The following is a 13,650-nucleotide window of genomic DNA, read 5'->3' on the forward strand; positions in this document are numbered from 1 at the left end:
AATTTCAAGTAGGTAAAAGATTTTTGCTAATTATTCCTGCTTCTGGGGCACCTGGGTATCTCAGTCCTCAGCTCATCATGATCTCAGGGTCCTGGGATGGAATCCCATTATCAGGCTCCCTGCTCAGTGGGAAGTCTGCTGCTTCTTCTCCCTCTGCCTCTCCCCTCTGCTCCTATGTGCGTGTGCATGGTCTCTCTCTCTCTCCCTCAAATAAATAAATCCTTAAAAAAATTATTTCTGCTCCTAATTCAAGGATAAAGAAGACAGGATTTTAAACCAACGTGAAAGAGATAAAGGAAATTTTCAAAAGCCACAGGAACAGTGGTCTTAGTATCACACATGCTGCCAGTCATGTTTAAAGGAACATTCTAGAAAAGTTTTGGGAAATTTACATTAGTACTTAGTTCCAAGCCCAACCAGAGTAGAAACAATAGGAGCTCTCCCTCCCCATATTTCAAGTGACCTATTTGCCACTCCTTGACTTTTGGGAACATCTCTCCTTGCTCTTAGAATTGTTAGACATTTGCAATTGTTGAATTAAATGTAGCTCACAATATTGTTTTGAGCCAAAGCTTTTACCATCTTAAAATTAAAATTTTGATGGCTAAATAAAGTTCAATCGGGGAGAAGAGGTTTTTTTTTTAAGATTTTATTTATTTATTCATGAGAGACACACACACAGAGAGAGAGAGAGAGAGAGGGGCAGAGACACAAGCCGAAGGAGGAGCAGGCTCCATGCAGGGAGCCCGACGTGGGACTCGATCCCGGGTCTCCAGGATCATGCCCGGGGTGAAGGCTGAGCTAAACCGCTGAGCCACCGGGTGCTGTCCGGGGAGAAGAGGTTTTAAAGAGAAATCTATCCAATTACTACAACTGTCTGAAGAAAAAAAGGTCATTGCTAGGAGTTGCATGCATTTATGTTAGACTTGTGTAATTAAACATTTTAATGAAAGCAAAGTTCTATAATGGATATTGGTCACACCTGGCCTGTTGTCCTAAAATGGGACTTGGACCCAAAAGTTAAATGTTTCACGTGTTTTTTTAAATAAAATCAAACGGCACTGAGCTTGTAATGTATATTTTATTTTGCACAAGCTTGCATATATACTGCACATACATTCAGTTTAAGAGAAGATGGAAGGCACACAAGGCAATTGGACTACTGTATCCTTTAAGTGGTACAAAGCAAAAGGTAAAAGTTTGGAGAGTATACAAAAGCTTAAAACACACAAAGTAAAACCCCCTACCCACCCACCCACCCAACAACTTTTTTTCTGTTTTAAAATTTAGTAGCTGCCAAACTAAATTTTTGTACTTTTATTTTAAAATCAATTGTCTACTGCACCTTTTTTATTTTCTTTTTAATATGGACAGGGAGTCTCATTTTTTTATCATATCAATTAATATTACAGTACATCCTTGGTAATACAAAATTGTACACCTTCATCAAATAAATTAGGATAAATTAAACCAATAAATTATGCAAAGTCTTCAGAACAATAGACAACAACAAAAATCCACAATTGAAATTGCCTCTAGCTAAAAAAAAATCAAAAATTGACTTTATCAGTTCAGTTATTGTACTATATTCAAATCAAAGGGTCTTTATTACAAAAAAAGAGCTTAATAATGCTATTTACAACATATTGCTAAATAATATAAAGGCAGTGTTTTGTCACGGTTTATACTATATACATATGAAAAATGGCTGGGACAACATTGGGAGAAGCCATGACCTTTGATTCTTGTAGGTAGCGCTGAGACCAACCCCAAATACAATTTGTTTTTCTAATTCTAATTTTGAAGTGGTAATATACAATTTGAAAATGCTTTTCCCCCCAACGTGGAGGATTAGAATAATTCTAAAACACAGAATGAATACATTTTCACAAAAGAGGGCCAGTCTGTTTGCCTTTTCTGCTTCTGTCTGTGCGTTTTAGAGGGTGTCAGATTTGAGAGAGGGCTCAGTTTAAAGACTCAAAGTCCAGACGCTTCCAGATCCTGTTATATTCTTAGAAGGATAATTATAAGAAGATGCAAAGGTTAAATACCAGTTTTGATCCCAGCTCTGAATATGAACATTTTAGCTTTAGTTTTATAGATGGTTTACAACCAACGGATCTACAGAAAACAAAACTGCATTTCCTTCAACAGAACATTTAAGTGCAATGCAGTAACCGCTTACTCATATAAACCAGTTACATTCTTTTAAGGGGAGCTTTTTGAAAACAATGCTTCTTGCAATTTGCAAACACAGAGTTTGTACCAGAAGGAAACATTTGTACTATTCACACGGATGAATATTCTATAATATACATGGCAAAGAGATTTTGCTCTGTCCTCACATGTACACTGCTTTCAGGGAATCTGTAAACCACTTTCTCTTTGATGAATTTATGATTGCTTCTGAGGGACATCCTATTTTTTTAAAGCCCCCAAATCTTTAGCTTTATGACTTAGTATTAACCTGTATATGTGTGTGTGTATGTGTGTGTGTGTGTGTGTGTGTACGTGTACGTGGTGGTGGGGGTTTCTTACTAAGTGTTTTCATGTACATAGAAAAGAAATTTCCTAAATTTACAGAAACTGCATTACCCTTGCCCTTGACATCTGATGAAAGAGACTGTTATCTTTTAAAAGTAGAGAGCAGGATTTTCAAGAATGCTTTCAACTGTCTATACAGTCACTGTAGTGTTCCTAATAAATTCAACAGATGTTGTGAGAATGTAGTTATTTATTAAAATCTCATGTCTTACGTAACAACAGCCATGAGGTTAAATATTTACATTGCTTTATAAAAGTTCCCCTCTTGCTTTAGTGTTTTTGTTTTGCTTTTTTTTGTTGTTTTTAACATTTTTAAAAATGATATCCACCCACTTCCCTAGCACAGCAACAAAGATTCTGCAAACATAAAACACTTGAATTAAATAATACTCGGAGGCACAAAGCAAACTTCAGGAACATGTGGGTGAACAGTTTCTTAAATAATTACTACATTCTACCATCTTCCACGTTGTTTTACCATTTAATGCGAAACGTCCTCATTAAACAGCCAGAGATACAGTAAGAATTAAATGTTTTGTTGTTGCAAATAGAACATTCTTTTCACAAAACATAACAAATGTCTAAAATAGGTCCTTAAATCTAGATAGGAAAAGGTAAGCTTTCCACTTCACACGCATATATATATGTATATTTTTACATGTGTGTATATGTGTGTATGTGTCTTTACGTTCACACACCCGCACACACATATATAGCACATGGTATGAAATATTGCTTCTATACTACTTTTCATTAGGCTAAGAAAACACAAGATTTGCACCACAGTTACAAAAAATTGGCTTCTACAAGAATTTTCAAAACTCGAATGCTGCTCAAACAATTGAAGAAAAAATAATTTGCGGTATCAAACTGTTCTAAAAATTCTCTTCTTCAAAAACGTATTCTCCCGCTTTGTTTTTAAAAAGACACAAAATATGCATAGCTATCAACGTTATGTCAAACAGCCAGAAAAAAAATCTAGTGTTTATTGCAGCTGTAGTAATTGGAAATAAAGTCAAAAAGATGAAATCGAAAGCCACAGAAGGCACAAGAACAATTGTACTTGTGGGAAAAAACTGGTATTTTGAAGGATTTTTAAAAATCCCCCCGCTGGTGCATTTTAGGTCTAGGCACAGACTATCACCTCAAGTGTATATGCAAAAATAATTTAGGGTTAGCAGAAAATAAGTGGTAATGTGGTATTTCAACATGCACTTTAGACTTCCTTTTTCCTATGTAAACTGTCCCTCATCCTCCCTCCCACCTTCCTAGAAAGTTAACTTTCTCCCAGGCAGCCAATTTTCACTTGGTGAGAGTTGAGCTGAGATTTGAAAGATGGTGATTAAAAAAAAAAGTAAAAAATAAAATAAGATAAAAAACAAACCAAACCAAGCCAAACCAAACCCAAAATTGTTAAGTAGGAGTTTTGAGAGACAGACTTTTGTCACTTTCCAATGCACTGGCAGGCACAAGATTTTGTGATCGTAAAAGGGGAAAAACCACCTACACGCAGAAGTGATTGCGTTCTATTTTCAGAACAAAGAGGTGAGTTTATCCTCATGCAAGTTCTACTCGAAATAATTTCTATGCCTCAGTGAACCTTGAGCGGATATGATCACAGATAAGCACATCAACATGGGTGGTGAACACACACTTTTGCTTAATTTGTCTACTTAAATTCGAAAGGCAGGGGAAAATAATACTAAAGATCCAAATGAGTCTGGAATCAATACCGAACGTGCCCCAGATCAGAAGATACTAGCAGTCTGTCTGCGTACAGGTGAATACACTTCGGTCTTGCCTTTTACCTTGCCAATGGCAACATAATGTTGATGTGAATTACTTGGAGCAGCAAAGACCCACTTGCATAATGATGTGAACAATGAATTCATACTCTTTCCCATGAAGCAAGGCAAAAGAGTGTGACCACAAGTTGAGATTGCTTCCCTACTTTGTGCTGATTGGGTTTTTTTTTTTTTATTTCAATGTCATGATTACCTGAACATGTTTTTCTTTTTTTTCTCCCTCAAGCAAGCCAGAATGAGAACAAATTGGATCTGCTGGCTCTGTGCGTGCTACGTAGGGGAGCACGAGCTGGACAATGCATTTGGCTTGTGGGTGCGGAGAGAAGCCGGTAGTGTTCAAACCTGCGTCGCTGCCCTCTGTCCACACTGTGAGAGTCTGTGAGCCTCCCGAATGATGCAGGGCATCATAGGACTGTGCCGTTTAATTTAAAGTCAGCAGGTTTTAAGGCTTTGTGCTGACAATAATTGCCTCCATACATTCCTGTCCATCAGCAGAATTTATAAACGATGTTAAATTACCGCGATTGGGTCAGCTAGTAGTCACATGGGTCAACCTGCATTCTCCAGAGTCAAATGTAACTTTTATGAAAATTAAGGAAAAATGGTATTTGTGTTCAATATAATCTAAATACCAGGTTTGTTCCTGTGTCACTTTAAGTGTGTATCAAATGACCTAAGGGGAGGGGGGGGGTCTGGAAAAGCCTATTAGAATGAACAAGGAATTCTTACTGCATCTGCACACAAAACCCATCTGAGAAAACAAGCGTGAATGCCATATGACTTTTTAAAAGCAAGTATGGGACACTGTACACCTTTGAAAAACCGGAAAAAGAGAAAAAAGGAAGAAGAGGAGAACCATTGAAGAAAGCATAAAATAGCAGCTAGCTTTCTTATGTGTGCTGAAATTGTATCTTTTGGGTTAACCCCAACCTCTCCTATGCTGTCTCTACACTGTTCACACATTTTGGTCAGTACTAGCTTCTGAATTCGAAGAGACTTTATCAGTTGCTTTAAAATGCTGTACCTAAAATGAAGAAACACTTCATTAGACTGTCACCACTTTGAATATCCATCCGGGTAGTGTGGAATCGTATATGAAAATAGGTCATTCTTACATGTGCTCCTCTTCGGAGGTGAAGACCAAGTCAGCTAGCAGCTGTCAACAAGAGTCTAATGTAGGCAGGAGTTCTATGGTCAACTTGGGATGTCCTTTATTCCTTACTAGAGAAAGGTATTCAGAAAATAGTGTTTTTGGAAAAAAGTGTTAAATATTAAACAGACATCATAACTCTTTGAAGCACATAAACAAAGTTGAGCAAAGAGTACACTGGAAACGTATGTGCCTTTTTAATATCTGATGTAAGATAATAGAAAATTATGCCATAGGGGTTTTTCTCTATGAAAAATGACATGTACTCACTCATTATGAAGAACCAATTGTAAAATTTAGAGAGGTAATTTGAAGATCAGGTATGAGTTTCCCGCCTCATCTTGATAAAGAGTCAGTTTTGTGTAGAATTGCTCTGCCTCCGTAAGAAACTGGTACTAGTTTGGGCTATCTGCCATTTCTCTTACGGAAAGGCTTGACAGTGACTATTTTTCTATTTGAAATCTGGCCTTTTGGGGGTAACTTGTGAAAAGTGAGCCGTTCATCTGCCGCTGGCATTATTTTTAAACATGTAATAAAAAGCGACTTAATGGAGTTCCAACCAAACAAAATTATTTAAGTTTACGTAGTGGTTTCATTGAGTTTTCTGGCCTTCTTAGCAGTAAAAACGAGAAACACACCACCGTCTGTGGAGTGGTGCTGTGTCCCGGGTCTCCCTCTGCCAACTGCCATTTGCGATAAACCATCAATCAAGCAGAAGCATCTTTAAAATGCCTTTCCTTGCGAATAGAGATTTTACACATGTCAACATTCTTTTTTTTTTCCCTGAAAATTAACCCTATTTGAAAGTCTCCAAATGTTAAGGGCCTCGGGCAAAAGTAAACTAAAGACCGATGGAAAAGAACCATCCCCTTGCAATGGAAAACCAAAGAAAATGAGTGAAAGATGATGAGGAGGAACTACCAGCTGATTTCATAACATATCCATGCCTCCCATACACATATATATGAAATCAAAATCTAGACACGTACAACTCGGACATCCAAAGGGGACTGCTACTATTCATACATTCGAAAAGAGTTGTTGAAATTTCTACTCATGAAGCAGCTCTTGTAGGCAGTTCGGGGATTTGAAAATCTCAGGGACTTCACTATCCAGCTTGCAGATGACCTTGTATATGGCCTTCTTCCAGGAAGGATCAACATCTTTGCCTGCGATAATGGCATTGAAAAACTCTCGTAATGTGATCTGCGCAACTTCCAGGAATCTCTCTGGAACCTGCTGATACAAGGAGACAATGGCATTAATAAAGTTTTCAGTTTCAAGTCTCCAGTTCTTCAAAGGAAATTGAGCTAAGTTCTTTCTTGCAGAAAGGGGCTTACATGGCACCTGCATTTGCTAAAAATGGCCGGCCTCTCTTCTCTTATGTAAAGTCTTTATATATAGTAGCATTGTAATGTAGGGTGGACAGCTTTGTGAAGTCTTAGAAAGGGCCTTGGGGAAGAAAAAAAGAAAAGAAAGGGCCTTGGGCAAAGGATACACGCAGACACGCGGAGAAACCAGGATTCCCTTCTGAATATTCGGGTAAGAAAAGGGGACACGCTGTTGGGATTCCCCACTTCACCAAACAGGTGTATTCCAGGGACAAGTCTCTGGCTAATCTTTCAGAATTTGAATCCTATTTCCTTTGGATTTCCATTATGAAGACGAAGCATGTTCCCAAAAATAGAATAAGAAATCACTGGCCTTTGATATCAACGAAACCCCCTGTAAATGAAGAAAACCTAAAATCTGTTTCCTACTCAGAGCAGCAGAAGAGTGTTGACCTGAGTGCTGAATTGTATATGAGAGTAATATGCACCATGAAGTACCCTGCATACAGACAGGGCTAAGATAATGAAATGAATGCTGAGTCCCAAAATACCAAATCTGTACTGAGTCCTAAAATTCTACATCGGAAATTACTTTACTTTGAGATTAGGGTCGCTCCATAAGAGTGATTCATGCAGCTGATGGTAATAACGAAAACTAACATTTCTGGCGTGCTTATTATGTGTCAGGCGCTGTGTTATGTACATGAATCATGCCATTCAATTCTCCCAACATCTCCATAAGGTGTCATTGTCCCCTTTTTACTGTGGGGAAAACCTGGGCTCAGAGAGATCAAGGGAATTTTTCAAAGTCCTTACATTCTAAGACCAATATCCTCCAAATATTCTTTTTTATTTTTAAAAAGAGTTAATTAGTGAATTTAATTTATTTTTAAAAAATATTTTATTTATTTATTCATGAAAGACACCGAGACATAGGCAGAGAGAGACCAAGACATAGGCAGAGAGAGACCGAGACATAGGCAGAGGGAGAAGCAGGCTCCCCGCAGGGAACCGGATCCAGGACTCCATCTGGGGACCCCGGGATCACAACCTGAGCTGAAGGCAGATGTTCAACTACTAAGCCACCCAGGTGCCCCATCAATTTATTCATTTTAGAGAAAGAGAGAAAGGGACAAAATGCACGTGCTGGAGGAAGAGGGTTGGGGGGCAGAAGGAAGGGACATGTAGACTCTGTGCTCAGCAGAGGGGCTGAGTTCCTGACCTGAGCCAAAATCAAGAGTTGGATGCTCAACCGATTGAGCCACCCAGGCGCCCCTCCAAATATTCTTTTTAGAATCCCTATTTGCTTATTCTTTTCTTCCACAGCAACTATTATGGGCATGGGTGTGTGTGTGTGCGTGTTCTTAATTGTTTATTTAATAGTCTGACCTCTTGTCTAGGGAAAGGGGTAGCCATTGATGTACTTAGTATTCTTTGTCAGTTACTGAAGGTAAAAAGCATGGCTTCTCTTTCCCCACACCAAGATAAAGGATTAGCAGAGCCCTTCTGTGAACTCTTAATTTTCCAAGTACACATGGACACGCAGTAGATTTCTTTTAGTGGGGTATGTATGCATTAGTAATGTTTAATTTTTTATAGTAAGTGCAGATACATGAGGAAGTAAATGTACTATAGTTGTAAGTGTAGATAGATCTGTCTACACATACACAAGAGGTGAAAAGATTTTCATCCCAGTTCACATATGCCACTTTACCAAATAAAAGGGAGGTACGGTCACGTCGAACAGATTTGATATCTTTCTCCCCTACATTTCTCAATTTGTGCAATGGACCATTTTATAATGATAGTAACTATTAAAGAAAACTGAAATGATCACCAAGCACCTCTTTTATATATTTAAAATTGGACAAAGAAATTCACTCCTTCCAATAGTAAGTAAGTCACTTGTCTTTTGTAAAGAAAATTAGTAATTTCCTAGAAAAAGAAGGGACCCTATCTGGGGCCTATCAGAGTCTAGAAAAAGCAAAAAATTTGAGAAGTCCCTTCCAAAGACATATATATCATGTCCTGAGAAACTGGCCAGTTTCTCAGGACATAGCTCCCCAAAATCATCCAGACACTACCTGCTCCCCACACACCCCAGGGGCCTTTCCCTGATGAGAATTCATCTAGATTTGCTGCAGAAGGTTGGTGATTTCTCCCCTAAAACTCTTGCAGATACAGGATAGGAGGGATAGGAGGAGCCTGGAGAGATTAGCTCTCCCACTCACCTCACACCAAATAAAGAGTCATTAAGCAGGCTTTCTGAGTACTCTCCCCTCTTCCCTCAAAGATAATCCTTCACATTTTATCAGCTGGGCATTATTGAGAGAGGGAATCTGGCTGGAGAACAGTAAGGCAGTACAACTACCCACTCTAACTACTTGGTTTGGGAGCTGTTAGCCAAATGCTACAGAAACATAATCATAGGCATTTATTAAAATAAACAATTCAAGAAGTGTGGTTTTCCTGGCCACTGGCACCAAAGGCATGACAAAGATCTATGTTCCTTGAACACTCGGGGAACGCAGCATGGCATGGTAGAGAGCTGTGTGGGGCACAGGGTACGGTGGCTGCTCCAGGGGAAGTCAGAGAAGAACGGAGCCCCTCCACACCAAAGGGCCCCACAGGAGGTCTGGAGTACCAGGGCCCAAAGGGAGCAGAGTATTGTCTGAGATCCTCAGAGGAGAGAAATGCATCAGCTCTAGAGTTGGGAGGGAAGCAGAGTTCCAGGATTTGCCTGAGAGCAAATGAAAGTAACTTCTCGGGGTGGGGTGGGGGGAGGGTTATGCAGCTCCCATCTTATTTTATTTTATTTTTTTGCAGCTCCCATCCTATTATTACCATTTGTCATGCTTGTTAAGGTTTTTAGTGGGTTTTATCTTGTTTTAAACATTCATTTCTTTTGGTGGTAATCTTGGGCCATCCTTCACCATCTTTTGTATTTGTGTCTTGCATTGTTTAATTTTTCACCTACTTCTCACTAGCTGTAGAACTAGCTAGCAATGAACTTGCCACAAGACTTCTCTAGATAAAGAGCCACAGTTTCCACAAACCACCCCTGCCCGCAATGATTACCTACCAAAGTTCTCTTGCCTAGTCTTTCAGAATGAGAACTTGCTTTCTGCTTTACTCCATACTGCTCTGGAGTCCTACTTACCTTCTCCCTCAAACTTTTTTTTTTAAAGAAATTTTAAAATAATGCCCCCCCAAAAGATAGCATATGAAGAGTTGGAATTGATCTCAAAAGTCATTTTTGTAGATAAGAAACTATGAGACTCTACAAGATGAATGAATTATGAGAACAAGAGACTCATGAGAAATAACATGTCCAGGTGTCTTAGCATTAAACCATGCTGACTCCTTTTTAATGCATTTTCAGTAATTTCTATTTAGATAGGGCATCAAAACCTTGACAAGCCACGGATCTGTGTCTGAGAAAAACCACAGAAGAGCTGGTAACTTCAAAATCAATGTGAACAAAGGATTCCCAGGAGGAAATTTAGGTTATTGGTTTATGTTTGAGAAGGGATGAATTCTTTTTGAACAAATGAAATGGTTTGCTAATTTAGTGCTTACTTTGAGACAATACTCCCACAACAGATTGGGCTGGTTTAGAGCAATTGATAATGAGATCCTCTAATGCTAGAGCAATTAATCTTTTTTGGTGGCTCCAGAAAGGTAAACTGATGAGTAGCAACTAATCTTTTGAGAGAGTGCCAAGGAATTCATCCACAGGTAGAAATAGCACCCATGGGAAAAGAGACCCTCACCTTTCTGCTTTAAAACTTTCCCCAACTCCATTTAACAGAGTAAGGGGTGGAGGGGGTCCTTCCTGATTTTTTTTTGTGGGGGAGGGACTGTCTTAGAATTCAGGCTTATGAGAATGATGTTGCCCATATTTTTCTGGACCTCTTCACACCTAATGGATTTCCAATCACTAATAAACATCTGCAGAAAATCCCTTAGTGACAAGTAATCCCTTATCTAGGTTTCTTTTAATAGAACCCAACAATCTGCAGAATGAACCCCAGAGTATCTCCTCAGCATCAGGTGGCAACAGTCAATCAAGTCCCTGGAATGCAAGACAATGCAGGCTGCTGGGAGGGGGGAGGGAAGGCCATGCCTTTGGACATGCCACAGGGAAAAAACAAAAGGCTTCCAAAGTCTCTGGCTGGAACTCTGAAGCTATTGTGGGAGCTGCTGTGCCGAGTGTTCTTCAGGAGAGGAGAATGGAAACTTTGCTTGATAAAAAGGCATCCCAATATAGGAACCTCACCCCAAATGGTCTTGCCTCTCCTTGCCTTGATATTTGGAGGAGAATATAATTGCCATGAGGTACTTGAATGCACTCATAAATTTGAAGGGGGCTGGCTATCAGCGTCTACCAATTTCATCACAATCTTTTGTACTTGAGTCTCCTCAGAGCAAGCAAGGGCCTTATGGGCTTTGATGAAATGGGGAAATCGGGAGGATGTTTTCAAATCTGCTCCAGCTGTGGCTGGGTTGCGCGGGTGCGCGCACGCGTGCACACGAATACACATGCACGCACGCACACTCACGGTGTGTTGGGTGGGCGGCTGTTTTGTGGTTCTTTTTTTTTTCCCCCTCAGAATGAGTGGCAAAGACACGTTTTTCCCCTGTCTTCCTCCTCCTCTTCCCAGTTGCTTTACCTTCAAGGATGATTTGTTTTATTAAACTGACTGTCCCTAGCCTCTGCAGTACATAATAAAAGCCTGACATAGCAGGCTGCCTGCCTTCTGTGTCCTGCAGACACTCATCATAAGTGTCAGGACATACCAAGGTTAGTGGTCACTGGAAGTGTGCTCGCTGGCCCAAACCTTGCCAAACGCTCTTGGCAGCTGAATGAATGTCACAGAGAATAGAGGGGAATTACAAAGGTTAAAAAGAAGACAGCCTCTCCTATTTTCTGGAGACAGAGAAGCTGATTTTTCACACCTCTGAAATATCCACAAGCTCATCCTTTGGCCTTTTGCAGGAGACCTAAACCTGGCCCCTTGCACAGTTTCCCGCGGATACCTCTCCATCCTCAATCCCCTTTAAAAATTGGTCCACTGGCCTAATTTTATCAGTGAAATGATCTTTGTTGAAATGGACAGAAAACAAACCAGGCGTAGAGCTGTCTCCCCAGCCCCTCCCCAATAACCAAAGGCTCAAATGGCTTTTCGAGGTTATCAATAGGTTTCAATCTTATCAAGGGAGATCCTCTATTCAGTTTATCTCTTAAACTATTGTTTTTTCAAACTTACTTCGACGGGGAAATGTAAGAGGGGACCTGTGTATAGACAGGAGATGGAAAAGTAATATCGTGGCTACTATTTTGGTGAATTAGTTTGTGTGTGGGTTTCCTTTCTTCTTCCTCCTCCACTTTTTTTTTTAATACTATAAAAGGACAATAAAATGCTGACTGTAAGAAGACAATGTCAAGGAGAAAAGGGTACTGGTATTTTGGATACTCTTCACTGCTCGCCTTGGAGAGAGAGTTATTCTTGTCACAAACCCTTTTGTCTGCATCTGCTGACTGCTTGCCTGTAGCCAGCAGCATACTTTAACTGTTTTGTCACCTCCTAACATCACATGCATCAGCTGTTGGGCTTTTGTTACGGGTATTGTAGAACTAATCCACTGTGGCTGTTCTACTGTGCAGTAAATAAAACAGAAACGGGCTTCTCAGACAATTCTGCATGAATATTTCAGATGGCTTTACAACTCCAATTCACAAAATCAAATAAATAAATAACTCCCCCAGCCTCTCCCAGCCTCTACCCACACAGAAACAAAACCCCTCAAACTAGACCCAGATGCCTCCAAGTCAACTGGATTGGAGACACTGACTTGAGCCTTCAAGCAATTGTTTCAGTGATGTTGAAAGAAGAGTGCTCTCTAAACTCAAACGCCGTGGTGTTCATATTTACTATTAGTGTTAGACACATCTAAGTCCAAAAACTGGGTAAGCAGCTTTGAAAATCTGGAGAGTTGCTTTTCTCCTTGGGCTCTCAAAAAAAAAAAAAAAAAACAAAAACCCAAAAACAAAACAAAAATGAATGTAATGCCCTCAGAAATATATAGTTAGAGTTGCCTTGTCAAATTGCTTTCACCGTTTCCATCTGTGTTTTCTTCCCTCCCACTTCTCTGAAAGGGGTCAGAGGAAGATGCTCGTGCATCTTGTTCATCCCAAAGAGTCTTTTCCCAAAATGTTTCACCTGTGCAAGAGCATGAGAGTCGCACTTTGGGCTGGGGCTTTCAAAACCGAATTTGCATCATGAGTTCTCTCTTACAGGGTAAACAACGTACTGATCATAAATTGCGAGGCATTTTCTAGATGACTTCTAAGTGTCTTTGGAGAAGCTAGGAAGAGAAAGGGCGTCTGCCCGTGTACACGCACACACGCACATGCTCAGAGAGGTCTTAGAGAAGGAGACAAAGTTGAAGTACTTTCCCCAGCACTCATTCACCCTGGTGTGCACATGATTCCTCTAAACAAACTCTCCCATCCCTGCTGTTTGTTAAGTAAATATTGATCAAGGAGAGACCTAGCTCCTGACGGCAGTGGCACAAGCTGGGGACTTACACTGCAGACAGAGTGGACTTAAATGGATAAACTCAGATGCTTTAGTAACTCCTCAAAGAGATTATCAGATGAAAAGGCAAGAACAGATATGATATTGCTGCCCCTTTCCACTAGTGCATTCTCACTGAATTTTCCTGCCAGGCAGGGGAGGAAACCTGGAGTTATCAACTATGGTTATAAGATGCTGTTATGGAGGGTCTCCCTTGCAGCCAGGCATGCATTTACTGT

General features: G+C 40.0%; 1 protein-coding gene across 4 annotated transcripts in view; it reads right to left on the reverse strand.

Annotated features, from left to right (window-relative positions):
* Nucleotides 1-1,264: 1,264 nt before the first annotated feature.
* PROX1 (prospero homeobox 1) overlaps nt 1,265-13,650 on the reverse strand; it is a 57,894-nt gene continuing 45,508 nt past the window's right edge. For all 4 annotated transcript variants that reach the window (XM_055319168.1, XM_055319167.1, XM_055319169.1 and 1 more), the window contains one exon: nt 1,265-6,735. In XM_055319168.1, the coding sequence (XP_055175143.1) occupies nt 6,550-6,735 (186 nt within the window). In that variant the 3' untranslated portion in view covers nt 1,265-6,549. The remainder of the gene's footprint in view (nt 6,736-13,650) is intronic.

Source organism: Nyctereutes procyonoides, unplaced genomic scaffold (assembly GCF_905146905.1).
Source record: "Nyctereutes procyonoides isolate TBG_1078 unplaced genomic scaffold, NYPRO_anot_genome, whole genome shotgun sequence".
NCBI classification, from domain to species: domain Eukaryota; kingdom Metazoa; phylum Chordata; class Mammalia; order Carnivora; family Canidae; genus Nyctereutes; species Nyctereutes procyonoides.